General features: G+C 41.8%; 1 protein-coding gene across 4 annotated transcripts in view; it reads right to left on the bottom strand.

Annotated features, from left to right (window-relative positions):
* MCF2 (MCF.2 cell line derived transforming sequence) overlaps positions 1-13,189 on the bottom strand; it is a 116,088-nt gene that overhangs the window by 59,838 nt on the left and 43,061 nt on the right. For 3 of the 4 annotated variants that reach the window (XM_075260022.1, XM_075260024.1, XM_075260023.1), the window contains exons 4-5: positions 11,773-11,863; positions 1,055-1,174 (exon numbers count right to left, since the gene is read on the bottom strand). In XM_075260022.1, coding sequence (XP_075116123.1) covers positions 1,055-1,174; positions 11,773-11,863 — 211 coding nt within the window. Of the gene's footprint in view, positions 1-1,054; positions 1,175-5,532; positions 5,814-11,772; positions 11,864-13,189 lie in introns of those variants that run through there. The other variant, XM_075260025.1, reaches the window with a different exon arrangement.

The raw sequence follows: 13,189 nt of genomic DNA, 5'->3' as shown, positions 1-13,189 counted from the left end.
TGGAAGGACCTATACATCTCATTCCTACTGGATCCAATTCTAATGGAAGGACCTATACTTCTTCTACTGGATCCACTTCTAATGGAAGGACCTATACTTCTTCTACTGGATCCACTTCTAATGGAAGGACCTATACTTCTTCTACTGGATCCACTTCTAATGGAAGGACCTATACTTCTCCTTCCTACTGGATCCAATTCTAATGGAAGGACCTATACTTCTCCTCCTTCTACTGGATCCACTTCTAATGGAAGGACCTATACTTCTCCTACTACTGGATCCATTTCTAATGGAAGGACCTATACTTCTCCTTCTACTGGATCCAATTCTAATGGAAGGACCTACACTTCTCCTTCCTACTGGATCCAATTCTAATGGAAGGACCTATACTTCTCCTTCCTACTGGATCCACTTCTAATGGAAGGACCTATACTTCTCCTTCCTACTGGATCCAATTCTAATGGAAGGACCAATACTTCTCCTTCTACTGGATCCAATTCTAATGGAAGGACCAATACTTCTCCTTCTACTGGATCCAATTCTAATGGAAGGACCTATACTTCTCCTTCCTACTGGATCCAATTCTAATGGAAGGACCTATACTTCTCCTTCCTACTGGATCCAATTCTAATGGAAGGACCTATACTTCTCCTTCCTACTGGATCCAATTCTAATGGAAGGACCTATACTTCTCCTTCCTACTGGATCCACTTCTAATGGAAGGACCAATACTTCTCCTTCTACTGGATCCAATTCTAATGGAAGGACCTATACTTCTCCTTCCTACTGGATCCAATTCTAATGGAAGGACCTATACTTCTCCTTCCTACTGGATCCAATTCTAATGGAAGGACCTATACTTCTCCTTCCTACTGGATCCACTTCTAATGGAAGGACCTATACTTCTCCTTCCTACTGGATCCAATTCTAATGGAAGGACCTATACTTCTCCTTCTACTGGATCCATTTCTGGCTTTGACTCAGGAAAGTACACAACCATTGAATAGGTGATTCCAGGTTTTGGTTGTCTCTATTTAATACTATAAATTATTACCGGAAGCTTCAGTATAAAGTCCTCCTGGCTGAAGCGAAATCCAATGTCAGTGAAAGTCCGCTGGAAAAATCCTGTAGGCCTTAAGACCAAGACTAGATGGAGGCTCCCAGGGAATGAATGCTGAACACAAAGAAGATACAACAGTTTGTTAGGACATAGATACAAGATCATGTCATATTATTTCCATATAGTTGGACCTAGCATGTATGCAGGTATGAAGCTTTATAAATGATACATGGACTGAATGTAGTGGACATTGATGATATCGTCATTTGCTACACAATATGAACCATTTCATATCAAGTCCTTATAGCAGAAATTGGAACATAATATTAGGCAATTTCAAAAGTAGCAGATCCCTATGTGCACAGGTTAATGGCAGCTTGTAAATGTGTTCAGCAAGGTGGAGGTCTAGAATCAGAAATTTCATACAGCCCTGTAGGCTCTTAGTATTGAAACTTCAGGCCTAGTTCACATTTATGTTCGGTATTCCATTTGGGTAGTCCGCTTGGGGACCCCACGAATGGAATACCGAATGCATTAAAAAGTGGTGAGTAGTGAAAGCACACGGACCCCATAGACTTTAATGGGGTCCATGTGTTTTCCATGCGGTGTTCGCACAAATCATGTGGAGAGAAAAGTAGTTCTTAAAATACTTCTCTCTTCATATGACTTGTGTGGACACCGCGCGCAAAACATACAAACCCCATTATAGTCTATGGAGTCCGTGTGCTTTCACTGCTCACCACTTTTTAATGCATTTGGTATTCCGTTCAGGGTCCCCAAGCGGACTACCCAAAAGGAATACCGAACACAGATGTGAACCAGGCCTCAGCAACAGGCTAAGACTCCATATAGCGGGTCACAGCAAAAAAGCGTTGCGGGAAAGAATGCATTGCAGTTTTTCCTGCAGCGCTTTTCATAGAAAGTTCACATAGGTTTCCTCTGCAGACTTTCTGCTTCTATTATATCTATAGGGAAACTGATGGAATTTCCTTAGGTATAATTGACATGTTGCAATTTCCAAAATTGTGTCAGTTTTGGAAATTGCAGCACGTCCTTCACGTAATTTTCCGCAATGTGTGGATGGGATTATGCCACATTGGACCGGCCTTAATGGGGTTTTTTTATGATTTTGCTATTAATGCTGTACCTATAGGGATAAATGAACATTTAGCCTGTACGTTATTTAGCCATATTTAACTATACAAAAACATGCTAATAAAAAAAATGTCAGAAATTATGACTGAGATCCAAAAGTTGTATGTGCTCCAGAATGGCACCAGTGAAAACTACAAGTCATCCTGCAAAAACAAGCCCAGATGAATTGGAAAATTAAAAGCTTATATGACTTTAAATGTAGAAATTGAATATCTAATTGCTTTAAAATTAGTGATTTTATTACACAAAAAATATAAATTTGTATCACTAGAATAGTAACAAGACAATATAGTGGTGGCTCAGTGGTTAGCACTGCAGCACTGGAGTCCTGGGTTCGAATCCTGCCAAGGACAACATCTGCAAGGAGTTTGTATGTTCTCCCCGTGTTTGCATGGGTTTCCTCCAGGTACTCCGGTTTCCTCCCAAACACCAAAAGACATACTGATAGGGAATTTAGATTGTGAGCCCTATATGGGACAGTGACTGTCAATGTCTGTAAAGCGCTGCGGAATATGATGGCGCTATATAAGTAAGCATAATAAATAATAATAATAAATTAGTTAAGCTACTTCATGTACAGTATATCAAGTCAACTGTGTCCCCCCAAAAAGAAAAAAAAAAAAAAAAAACAATCCATACATTCAATAAAAGATACGGCTCAGCCAGAAAAAAAAATAGAATACAAGTTTCATTAAGGTTAAGAGAAAGTGAAAAATTTAGGAAAATTCTAAGCATTTGAAATGAGGGGATGAAAAAAAACGGGAAAAAAAAATCACAGCTTTCTTCACTCTAAAGGGTTAATGTTCTGGAAAAATACTGTAACTACTATAAAATACTGATTCTTTGGTATCCAGAGAAAGATAAGTAAAGTGAATGGCACATGTGACTCCTGGCTGTCCATTGTGGCAGACCTATAAGCTGCAATAAATAAAGGGGATAAGTAGATGACAATGTGATACATCTTATATCCTCGCCCCAGTGATGAAATCTAAGATATTGTGGTCCAATATGACAGTCCATAAATCTCCTGTCCCCATAAATAGAGGGACAGCGATGTGAGATACGGCCTGTTAGGAGTTCATGTGTCACAATGTGATATAACCTCAATACTCCAAGGTCACGCTGAAATCTAATGTTTGATCAAAGTGTCTTCTAAGATCTTCCAAGACCCTGGGATCAGGCAGCAGGACACACATATCAGGAATGATTACAATTCCCTACAATGTAATGAATGACCTTGTCTGGAGACTTCTGTGGAGCAGACAATAAGTTCTAGCACACAAAGTATGGCCATGGACAACTTCAGCACCACGGACAGCAGCGAGCGTGACTATCATAGTCTTATCAGTCTGACCACAGCACTGCAGTGTATTACCAAAAGTATATGGGCGAGCCTAATATATCAAGGTAAAGGTATACGCTCTCACTACATGTATTATATCGCTGCAACGTAACCACAAGTCCCAGCAAAGACTTCCAATCAGAAATATTGTCAATCCAGGGTTTAAAGGTAATGTACAGTTTGCAGATTGTATTACCCTGATGCATATAGAATAAAAATAAAGTAACTGCAAATAGTCTCCTCCAGTTTTGTGTTTTGTGTCTCCATGGCTATAGACGCTAACCTGCTAACAAAAATAGGTCTTTTATACCTGCTGAAGAACTACAACTCCCAGCAAGCACTGCTCAGTTTGGGAAATCAAAAAAACCTATAGTCAGTATTCATCTCCGCATCATCCTACAACTTGGCTTTAATGGTAAGCTCTTTAGCCCAGTCTTCCTAGTCAATAAAGTAAAAAAAAATGGAATTAAAGCTTTTAAACGACTACCAAGATCACAGTCCATCCTCGGTAGAACTACAAGTCCCAGCATTCACATATTAATGTTACTACTGTTGGATAAATAAATATAAGGGTCGCTAGGCCTCTGTCAGTAACATTATATGGTTGAAATTTGATTGTAAGTTCCTTAGAATAGATTTGCGAATCTTAGTCCTAAAGCACTACCTATACAGATGTAGCAGAGCTGAATGTGTCATTTAACTCCTTGAAATTCTATCATACGTGTACAAGTTTCTATAGAGATGATACATTATGATATTATTGATGACTTATAGAAGAGAGTCTGAAGATTATCATATCGGATAAACCCAACTCTACACCAAAAATATGGCAATGTAGCAGTGCTGAATTTGTCATTCAACCCATCGAGGCTGCGTCATCTTCGTTCAACTTTAATCCTATGGAAAATCGAAAATGATACTTTGTGATATTATTGATAAGTTTACCAAAATCTCAGACAAACTTCTGACAAACTCAGATCTACACCAAAATATTCTGACGTGGTAGGGTTGATTTTGTCATTCAAACATCTTTAGTCCTACAACTTTAGTCCTAGGACCCAAAACAATCCTTTGCAATATTATTGATGAGTTATAGATAACAGTCTGAACACTGCTATATCTGACATTCTCTGATGTAGCAGTGCTGAATTTGTCATCCAACCCTTTGAAACTAAATCATCTTCGTACAACTTAAGTCCTCCGGAAAATCCACGTCAATCCTTTGTGATATTATTGATGAGTTATAGATAACAGTCTGAGCACTACTATATATGACATTCTATGATGTAGCAGTGCTGAATTTGTCATTCGACCCATTGAGGCTACATAATCGGATCGGTATACAACTTGTATCCCTTGGAAAAGATATAAATTGTGATATTATCAATGAGTTTTACTAAAGTGAGACTGAGCACTACTACTGCGCATCAGACTATGACAGTCACCGCTTAGGGGAAAAAACTAGGCAACATCTTACAAACTCAACTCTATGAAGCCAATGCTGATGTAGCAGTGCTGAATGTGTCATTTAACCCTTTGAGGCTGTATCATCTATGTGGACAACTTTAGTCCTATGGTGATATTACCGGTGAGTTGTACTAAAGTGAGACTGAACACTACCACTGCGCCTCTGACAAACTCAGCTCTGCTGAATATACCGTACTTAGGGATAAAACTAGGTTGCGACATAAATACTACTTTGTAGCTGGAAACACATGAGCCCAAATATAGGCCAGGTATAAATAGAAATGGACCCGAGCTGCAGGACGGTGCGCTCCTGGAAGTTATTGCAGCCCGGTCTGGTCAGCAGCCAATGTAATGGATGTGTCATGACAGAAGAAACTTGGCTATGTGTCTGCAGAGTGGAGTCTGCATTATGGATGTGATGTGTAGCTCAGCAGATCCTGCTCCTTACTGCAGTACTGAAGCCTCTGAACTTGGGATGTGCTGCACAGACTGCAGTCAGAGCCCTTACCGCATTCCTTCGGAACCTCATCATTCCTCTTGGGGGGTTTCCTTCGGCCATGTCTTGCGATAATTATTCTCCTCGTGCTCTTGTCAGGGCAGCATTGGTGATATATGATCTGGCTGCTGGTGAGGGTTCACAGATTGCTAAGTGAGGAGCTGAAGCAGAGCTGCTGCAGCCGTGTCCATTACCACAGCACTGCGAAAAAGAAGGAACTCCTGGACTACCAAACTGCTCCGAGCCCTGCATTGATTCGCCAGCCTTCGTGTTCATCTCCGGCAGACACTCATTTACTGGCTCTCATGGCCATGCACAGCAGCATCTACTGCGCACACAGCCCAGACCAGCCAGCACACCTGTCTCCTGCATGTGACGGGATGACAAGCGCAGTTAACCTCTCACATGCCGGATGGGACATGCACAGGCGCTACGTCTGACTAGGACTCTGCAGTGCCCAATACTTTAGCAGGAAGGAAGAAATCGCACTAAGTAGAGGTGTCTTATGCAGTCTTGAGCCAAAACCAGGAGTGGATCGTAGTGGGACGAGAAGTAAAGGAAGCATTTTTTCCTTTGGGATCCAATCCGATATACTTGTACAACTGCACTGAGTGAATAAAGCCTTATCAGATTGCTCGCACTTTATTCCTAAGAGGTGATCACATGTAAGATGATGTGACATTTATATAGGGGTGAACCAGTGGTGTAACTAAAGTCTCGTGGTCTTGATGCAATCTTATGTCCGGGGCCCCCTACCTCATTCCTACAGGGAATTATTGATAGTGATGGTTATGGGTGCTAAGGAGTTTTTTGGGGTTTTTTTGCAATGTAGATTGTGCACCCCACATGGAGATCACAATGTACTTTTTTTTTCTCCTATCAGTATGTCTTTGTAGAATGGGAGGAAATCCACACAAACACAGGGAGAACATACAAACTGCTTGCAGATGTTGTTCCTGGTGGGATTCAAACCCAGGACTCCAGCACTGCAAGGCTGCAGTGCTAACCACTGAGCCACCATGTTGCCAGGGTGCTAAGGAGTTTTAATCCAGTTTAGTGTGGTTATGGTAATCTGTGGGTCTCCTTGGCTGATGCTGCAATCTCAATACTGATGCCAATGCTTCTGGGGCCCTGATGCGATTGCCACCTCTGCACCCCCTCAAGTTATGCCCCTGATCTCGTTACACTAGGGTTCCCTCCATCTGTACCATAAGCTTTACAGAAAAGAGACATTCGAGGTGCAACACGGTGGCTCAATGGTTAGCACTGCAGCCTTACAGTGATGGAGTCCTGGGTTTGAATCCCATCAGGAATAACATCTGCAAGGAGTTTGTATGTTCTCCCCATGTTTGCATGGATTTCCTCCCATTCTACAAAGACATACTGATAGGAAAAAAAATGTACATTGTGATCCCTATATGGGGCTCACAATCTACATAAAAAAAGAGAATGTCAGCTTTAAACCAATAAATATATTGAGTTTTAGTTATAGAGCACTGCATTATCCAGCACTATACACAGGAGATACAAGTCCTTCAATTGTCCTCATCTTAACTATTCCTGTTCACTCATTCACTCATCTGGAAGAGACGAGTGTCAATCTACAAGGCTGCAATGACAACAAGGATCATCACCCAGCTTTTCTAGACTCCTGACTGTCAAGTCTGTTTATTGATAGAAAAGTACAACCTCTTCCACCTAAAAAAATATCATTTTCAACAATAGCTTATTAATATCTGTTACATGGAACGATGGACAACAACCTATTTAGCCTACAAGAGTAATAATCCAACTTTCCTAGACATCTGAATGTCACATCTGCATTGTAGGCATTCTGCCTAGTCACGCGTCTGTATTTGATATATGAATGTTGCCTGCATTGTTCGCAGATGACAAATATATCCATTTTTATTCTATTTTTCTGCACAGTGTTATAGGGGCTGCCATCTTACCTAAACTTCTCCTCTGCTCTGTTAACAAATTTACAGCCATGGCCATAGGCAGCAATAGACTGGAGCTGACTCATGGAGGTCTATGGGAGAGTTTTCTTAGTTGCAACATCATCTATTTTCAGAAGTGGAACTCAGTGGTGTAAATACCACAGTGTCAGTGGTCCATGGTCATTAGGGGGCCCATTAGGTCCCTGATGCTTTTTTTTTTCTTTAATAGTTCAATACCTGCTGGTGTAACTGTATACTTGAGGGTCTTTTCTGAGAATAATGATTGGAGGCCCAGGGGAGATGAAGGAACATAACAAACACTGTTACTTCCCTCTCCTGCACTCCGGAAAGTTTTGGTTCTTCTTGGTGACATCCCAGACGTCACGGTGGGCCAGGCCAATGTCATTATGCATCACAATGCTGGCTCACGTGACGACTGGACCAACATTGAAGAAGGCCAAAAAGACCCCAGAGTATAATTCTTCATGGGTGGTCCACAATGGGGCATAATACTGAGTGCGGAGGGCACTATGGGGCATAAAAATGTGTGCAGAGGCCACTATGGGGCGTAAAAGAATGGAGGAGCCACTATGGGGCATAATACTGTGTGCAGGAGCCATTATGGGGTATAAAAGTGTGCACACGGGCCACTATGGAGCATAACAGTGTGTGTAGGGGCCACTATGGGGCATAATACTGTGTGCAGGGGCCACTATGGGGCATAATACTGTGTGCAGGAGCCACTATGGGGTATAAAAGTGTGCACACGGGCCACTATGGAGCATAACAGTGTGTGTAGGGGCCACTATGGGGCATAATACTGTGTGCAGGAATATGGTTTGTGCAGGGGGGGGGGGGGGGGGCGAGAGGGCAACATGTCAAATTTTCACCTGGGGGTCCAGACAATCTTAGTTACACCACTGGTGGAAGCAATGATGTGTCTTATATGATTTTATCTTTAGAGGTGTTCTCCTTTATTCTTAAGATGTCTGGCTTGTCTATGATGTCAATAAGGTGACTGCTGCAAAGAAAACCCCACAGAATTGGCAATTGTCATACTATTATCAGGCTTACTGGAGTGAAAATTCAGAAACATAGTAGTTCTCCTTAAATACAGATAGTGACATGGAAAGTTAAAAAAAAGAATATATATATATATATATATATATATATATATATATTCTTAAAAATATATATATGACGTAAAAATGGGTTATTTTCTGGTGACTCATTCAATTTAAGTGAAGGCTCTAGCAGTCTCCTTAATCCCTCCTTCTTTTCTTAAGTGATGACTGTAGTAGTCTTCTCAATCCCTCCTTATTCTGTTCAGTGAAGGGTTTAATAGTCTCCCAAATATCTACTCTCTTCTGTTAAAGGGGTATTCCCATTTAGAAGGATCCTATATATACTGTATATACAGCTAGTTATATAAATTGAAGAGTTTTCTTAAATATATCACTTTTGCAATGCTGCTTTGTTTGCCTGCTATGTGACATTATTCCTTCCATTGTTTATACAGCATTTCCATAGAGCATGGGCTGTGTGAGTTACAGCTCTCTGGGGGGGGGGGGGTGAGTGCTCTTGCTGTTATCTACAGCTTTGCCACCAGGACAATCAGTTCAGCTAATTGGAGTTTGCTGATAAGGGCTCCAGGAGTTGGGTCTGTTATCTCTTTACGTAAAGATAAAGATAATATTGAGTCCATTCTCTAGAAGCATGGTAAGTGTTCTATACAGACCTGTGTAATGTAATATACATTTACTGTGCACATTATTTGATCTGCATATATATTAGCTTTCTAGTATTTATAACAAATAATCTTTCATGGTAAAGGCAAAGTCTATATTGTGATACATCATAGTGTCCTGTTCAGGAAGCTGGGGGAAGACAGTTTTGACTGTTGCATGAAGGATATTGGAGTGGGAAGAAGTGACAGCAGGAAAAGCTGCTAAAATAGGAAGATGGGAAACCCCTTTAAGTAAAGACTCTAGTGGTTTCTACAATCCCTCCTTTTCTTAAGTGAAGGTTCTAGTGGTTTCCACAATCCTCCCTTAGTGGTCTCCTCAATCCCTCATCTCATCTCTTAAGTGAATGGCTCAGGGGTCTTCCCAACCAATCACCTTTGCTGCTGAATGACAGCTCTTGAGGTCTTTTTGATGAAACAATAGATCTGTCACCACAAACACCATGGAAGTGGTTGGAGAGCGTTTCGTGCAGATATCCCAGGACACTTCACTGTTAGAGAATGCCCAGTAGACATGGGACAGATTGTTCGCATTAAGTACATCCACATAGTTATCCTAAAACTGGTTTCCTAGTCACCTACCTAATTTGAGAAGTACAAATTGCTGACAGACTCCCTTTTCAGTACATACCATTCATGGATTTGTGTTCTTGGCATTAGTATATAACTTGGATGCAACATATACATTTCTATAGATATTGCAGTCAGTAGAATATAGCTCAGATATACAGAAATTAGAAACAGGACTTTATCCCTGTAAGAAACATAAGGACACAAACCAATGTGATTGTCCAATATCTGCAGGCAACTGCAAGCAGCATCAGCGCTCTGCCCTGAATTCAATCATTGCTCGGTCACAGCTCAAGGTTACAAGCAAAGTGACCAAACCTCCATCCCATGTGCACATGTCGCTTTACTGACAATTTCACTTACTGAGAGAAACAGCACTGGTACCCGACTCAGGCTAAAGCCCCCTTGGAATTTGCATTCTGCAGTGCAACGGCATCCAGTCGTAGCATTCCATTCCGGATTAGGCCCGAAGATATCGGGAGGGAGCCTTGCACAGCGGACACCGCGGACTCCGCGGCAAGTTAGAGCAGCTCGCTTCTTTTTTCCGCTACTAGCTAGTGGAAAAAAAACAAGCGGCTCCCACTGAAGTCAATGGGAGTAGATACCTGGCACCCGGTAGTCTAAAGGGGTATCTGGGGAACTAAAACACCCAGCATTGCATTAATTGCTGCAGAAGCTCCAATTTAGGTCTATGTTTGTTGCCTCCCGGTATCGGGCTTATCTTGCCTCCCTTCCAGATGTGTTGACTCTTGGTCACGTGACTGACCCTGCTCTACTCCTCCTACTTGTCCTTGAAGAAGAGGCAGGGCTTTCAAAAAAGCTTGGTACTGGTGCAAAGAGGATGCAGCAAACATATATGTAAGTGGAACGTATTACAGTCCTTAAAGGGCTTGTCCACTTTGAGACACTTGTTTGTATAATAAAAAGTTGTACAATTTTCCAGTATACTTTCTGTATCAATACCTCATGGTTCTCTAGATCTCTGCTGTCATTCATTACTCCCAGTGGATAAGTGAGCCCAGTCATGTGATATCCAGTCCATGGTCATGTGATAGACACACGGGTGCACAGCTTGATATTAAACAGGTATCTGCTTACTGTGCTATGACTATCTGTGCACCAGCGTGCCCATCACATGACCATGGAACCTATATCGCAAGGCCCCGGATTACAATTCTAACTGCAATTTTCCAAATTCCCAAACCCAAGGCCTGTGTATGAAAACCCCCCCATAAATCATTCCATTTTCAGAACTGCACCCTCAAATAGTTCAAAACAGTATTTAGGAAGTTTGTTAACCCTTTAAGTGTTTCACAGGAATTAAAACAAAATGGAAGTGAAATTTACACATTTCAATTTTTTCAATTATTCATTCATTTATCCCTAAAATTTTAAACTTACACATTAACAAAGGGTTAAAGGAGAAAATATATTTCTTAGTTTGCTATGCAATGTCATACAAAGCCATGTACACGTCAGTACTGCATTGTCTCAAAGTTCACATGCGATGCTATAGACAGTAGAAATGGGAATGCCATTACAATGTGAAGGGATGGACTGACACGTATGTCCAGCCTGCTTGTATAGGACACACAGATGAGTTGTGGTTGCAGAGTCAGGGGCCAGGATGGGTTAATAGTAGAGGCAATATCATGCTTTCTATTGGTCAATGCATTCATAAAAAGGAATTCAGGGACCCATACGCTGATGCTAGACTTTTCACACTGCTGACATGTCCCCAGGAATAGAGAGGGTAACTAGGAGTGCAATAAGGCAGGGACTCATGTGTAGGGGGGGGGCGCTATCACAAAAAGTGACCATGAATACAATAAGGAGCAGGTACACTTCACTTTAGCCTTTGAGTCAGAATCTGTTGGAAATCTACGAGCAGATCCTGACCTTATGACTATCTACCTGGTATATAAGATGTTATAACCATAACTTATCACATTAGCTTAGTGCACACCTATGGAAGGTGATATTATGGCTACAACTTACTGATAACTTCTGAAGTGTTAATTTTACAGACGTCCATGTATCCAACCTTCTGTCCAGTATTACAATGAATTTAATGTCATCTTCTTCTTTACTAGAAGAAATAAAGGAAAGATAACTTGTTACCATAGTCATAGATTTACTGCAGTCAGCATGCAACTCACCGTCTACCTATGTAACCAGGAGGCAATGGAAATACAACATAGAGATTTATGGAGGATAAATACTTATATTACACATATTATAAAAATTCAGTTTATATTTTATTACAAGCCTGTATTGTCCCAAGCTAAAACGTGGGTGTTACCAGTTGCGCTGTGTCCCTGCACAGACTATCCATTGGGTTGTGTCCCTGCACAGACTATCCATTGGGTTGTGTCCCTGCACAGACTGCCCATGGGGTTGTGTTCCTGCACAGACAATCCATTGGGTTGTGTCCCTACACAGGCTGGCCATTGGGTTGTGTTCCTGCACAGACTATCCATTGGGTTGTGCCCCTACACAGGCTGCCCATTGGGTTGTGTTCCTGCACAGACTATCCATTGGTTTGTGTCCCTGCACACACTGTTCATTGGGTTATGTCCCTGCACAGACTATCCATTGGGTTGTGTCCCTGCACACACTGTTCATTGGGTTATGTCCCTGCACAGACTATCCATTGGTTTGTGTCCCTGCACACACTGTTCATTGGGTTATGTCCCTGCACAGACTATCCATTGGGTTGTGTCCCTGCACACACTGTTCATTGGGTTATGTCCCTGCACAGACTATCCATTGGGTTGTGTCCCTACACAGACTTCCCATTGGGTTGTATCTCTGCACAGACTATCCATTGGGTTGTGTCCCTGCACAGACTATCCATTGGGTTGTGTCTTTGCACAGACTATCCATTGGGTTGTGTCCCTGCACAGACTATCCATTGGGTTGTGTCCCTGCACAGACTATCCAATGGGTTGTGTCCCTGCACAGACTATCCATTGGGTTGTGTCCCTGCACAGACTATCCATTTGGTTGTGTCCCTGCACAGACTATCCATTTGGTTGTGTCCCTGCACAGACTATCCATTTGGTTGTGTCCCTGCACAGACTATCCATTTGGTTGTGTCCCTGCACAGACTATCCATTGGGTTGTGTCCTTGCACAGACTATCCATTGGGTTGTGTCCCTACACAGATTGCCCATTGGGTTGTATCTCTGCACAGACTATCCATTGGGTTGTGTCCCTGCACAGGCTATCTATTGGGTTGTGTCCCTGCACAGACTATCCATTGAGTTGGGTTCCTGCACACATCCCATTGACAGGGAGAATTGTAACACCTAGTTGTCAATGTATTCATTAATTTTCAGGAGCAATATCAGAGGAAAAGCACAACACAAAGTTATAAGAAAAGTTACTCCAAAATTTTTATTACTAGAGATGA

This window comes from Leptodactylus fuscus, chromosome 11 (genome assembly GCF_031893055.1).
Source record: "Leptodactylus fuscus isolate aLepFus1 chromosome 11, aLepFus1.hap2, whole genome shotgun sequence".
NCBI classification, from domain to species: Eukaryota; Metazoa; Chordata; class Amphibia; order Anura; family Leptodactylidae; genus Leptodactylus; species Leptodactylus fuscus.
This window is presented reverse-complemented; position numbering and strand designations above follow the sequence as displayed.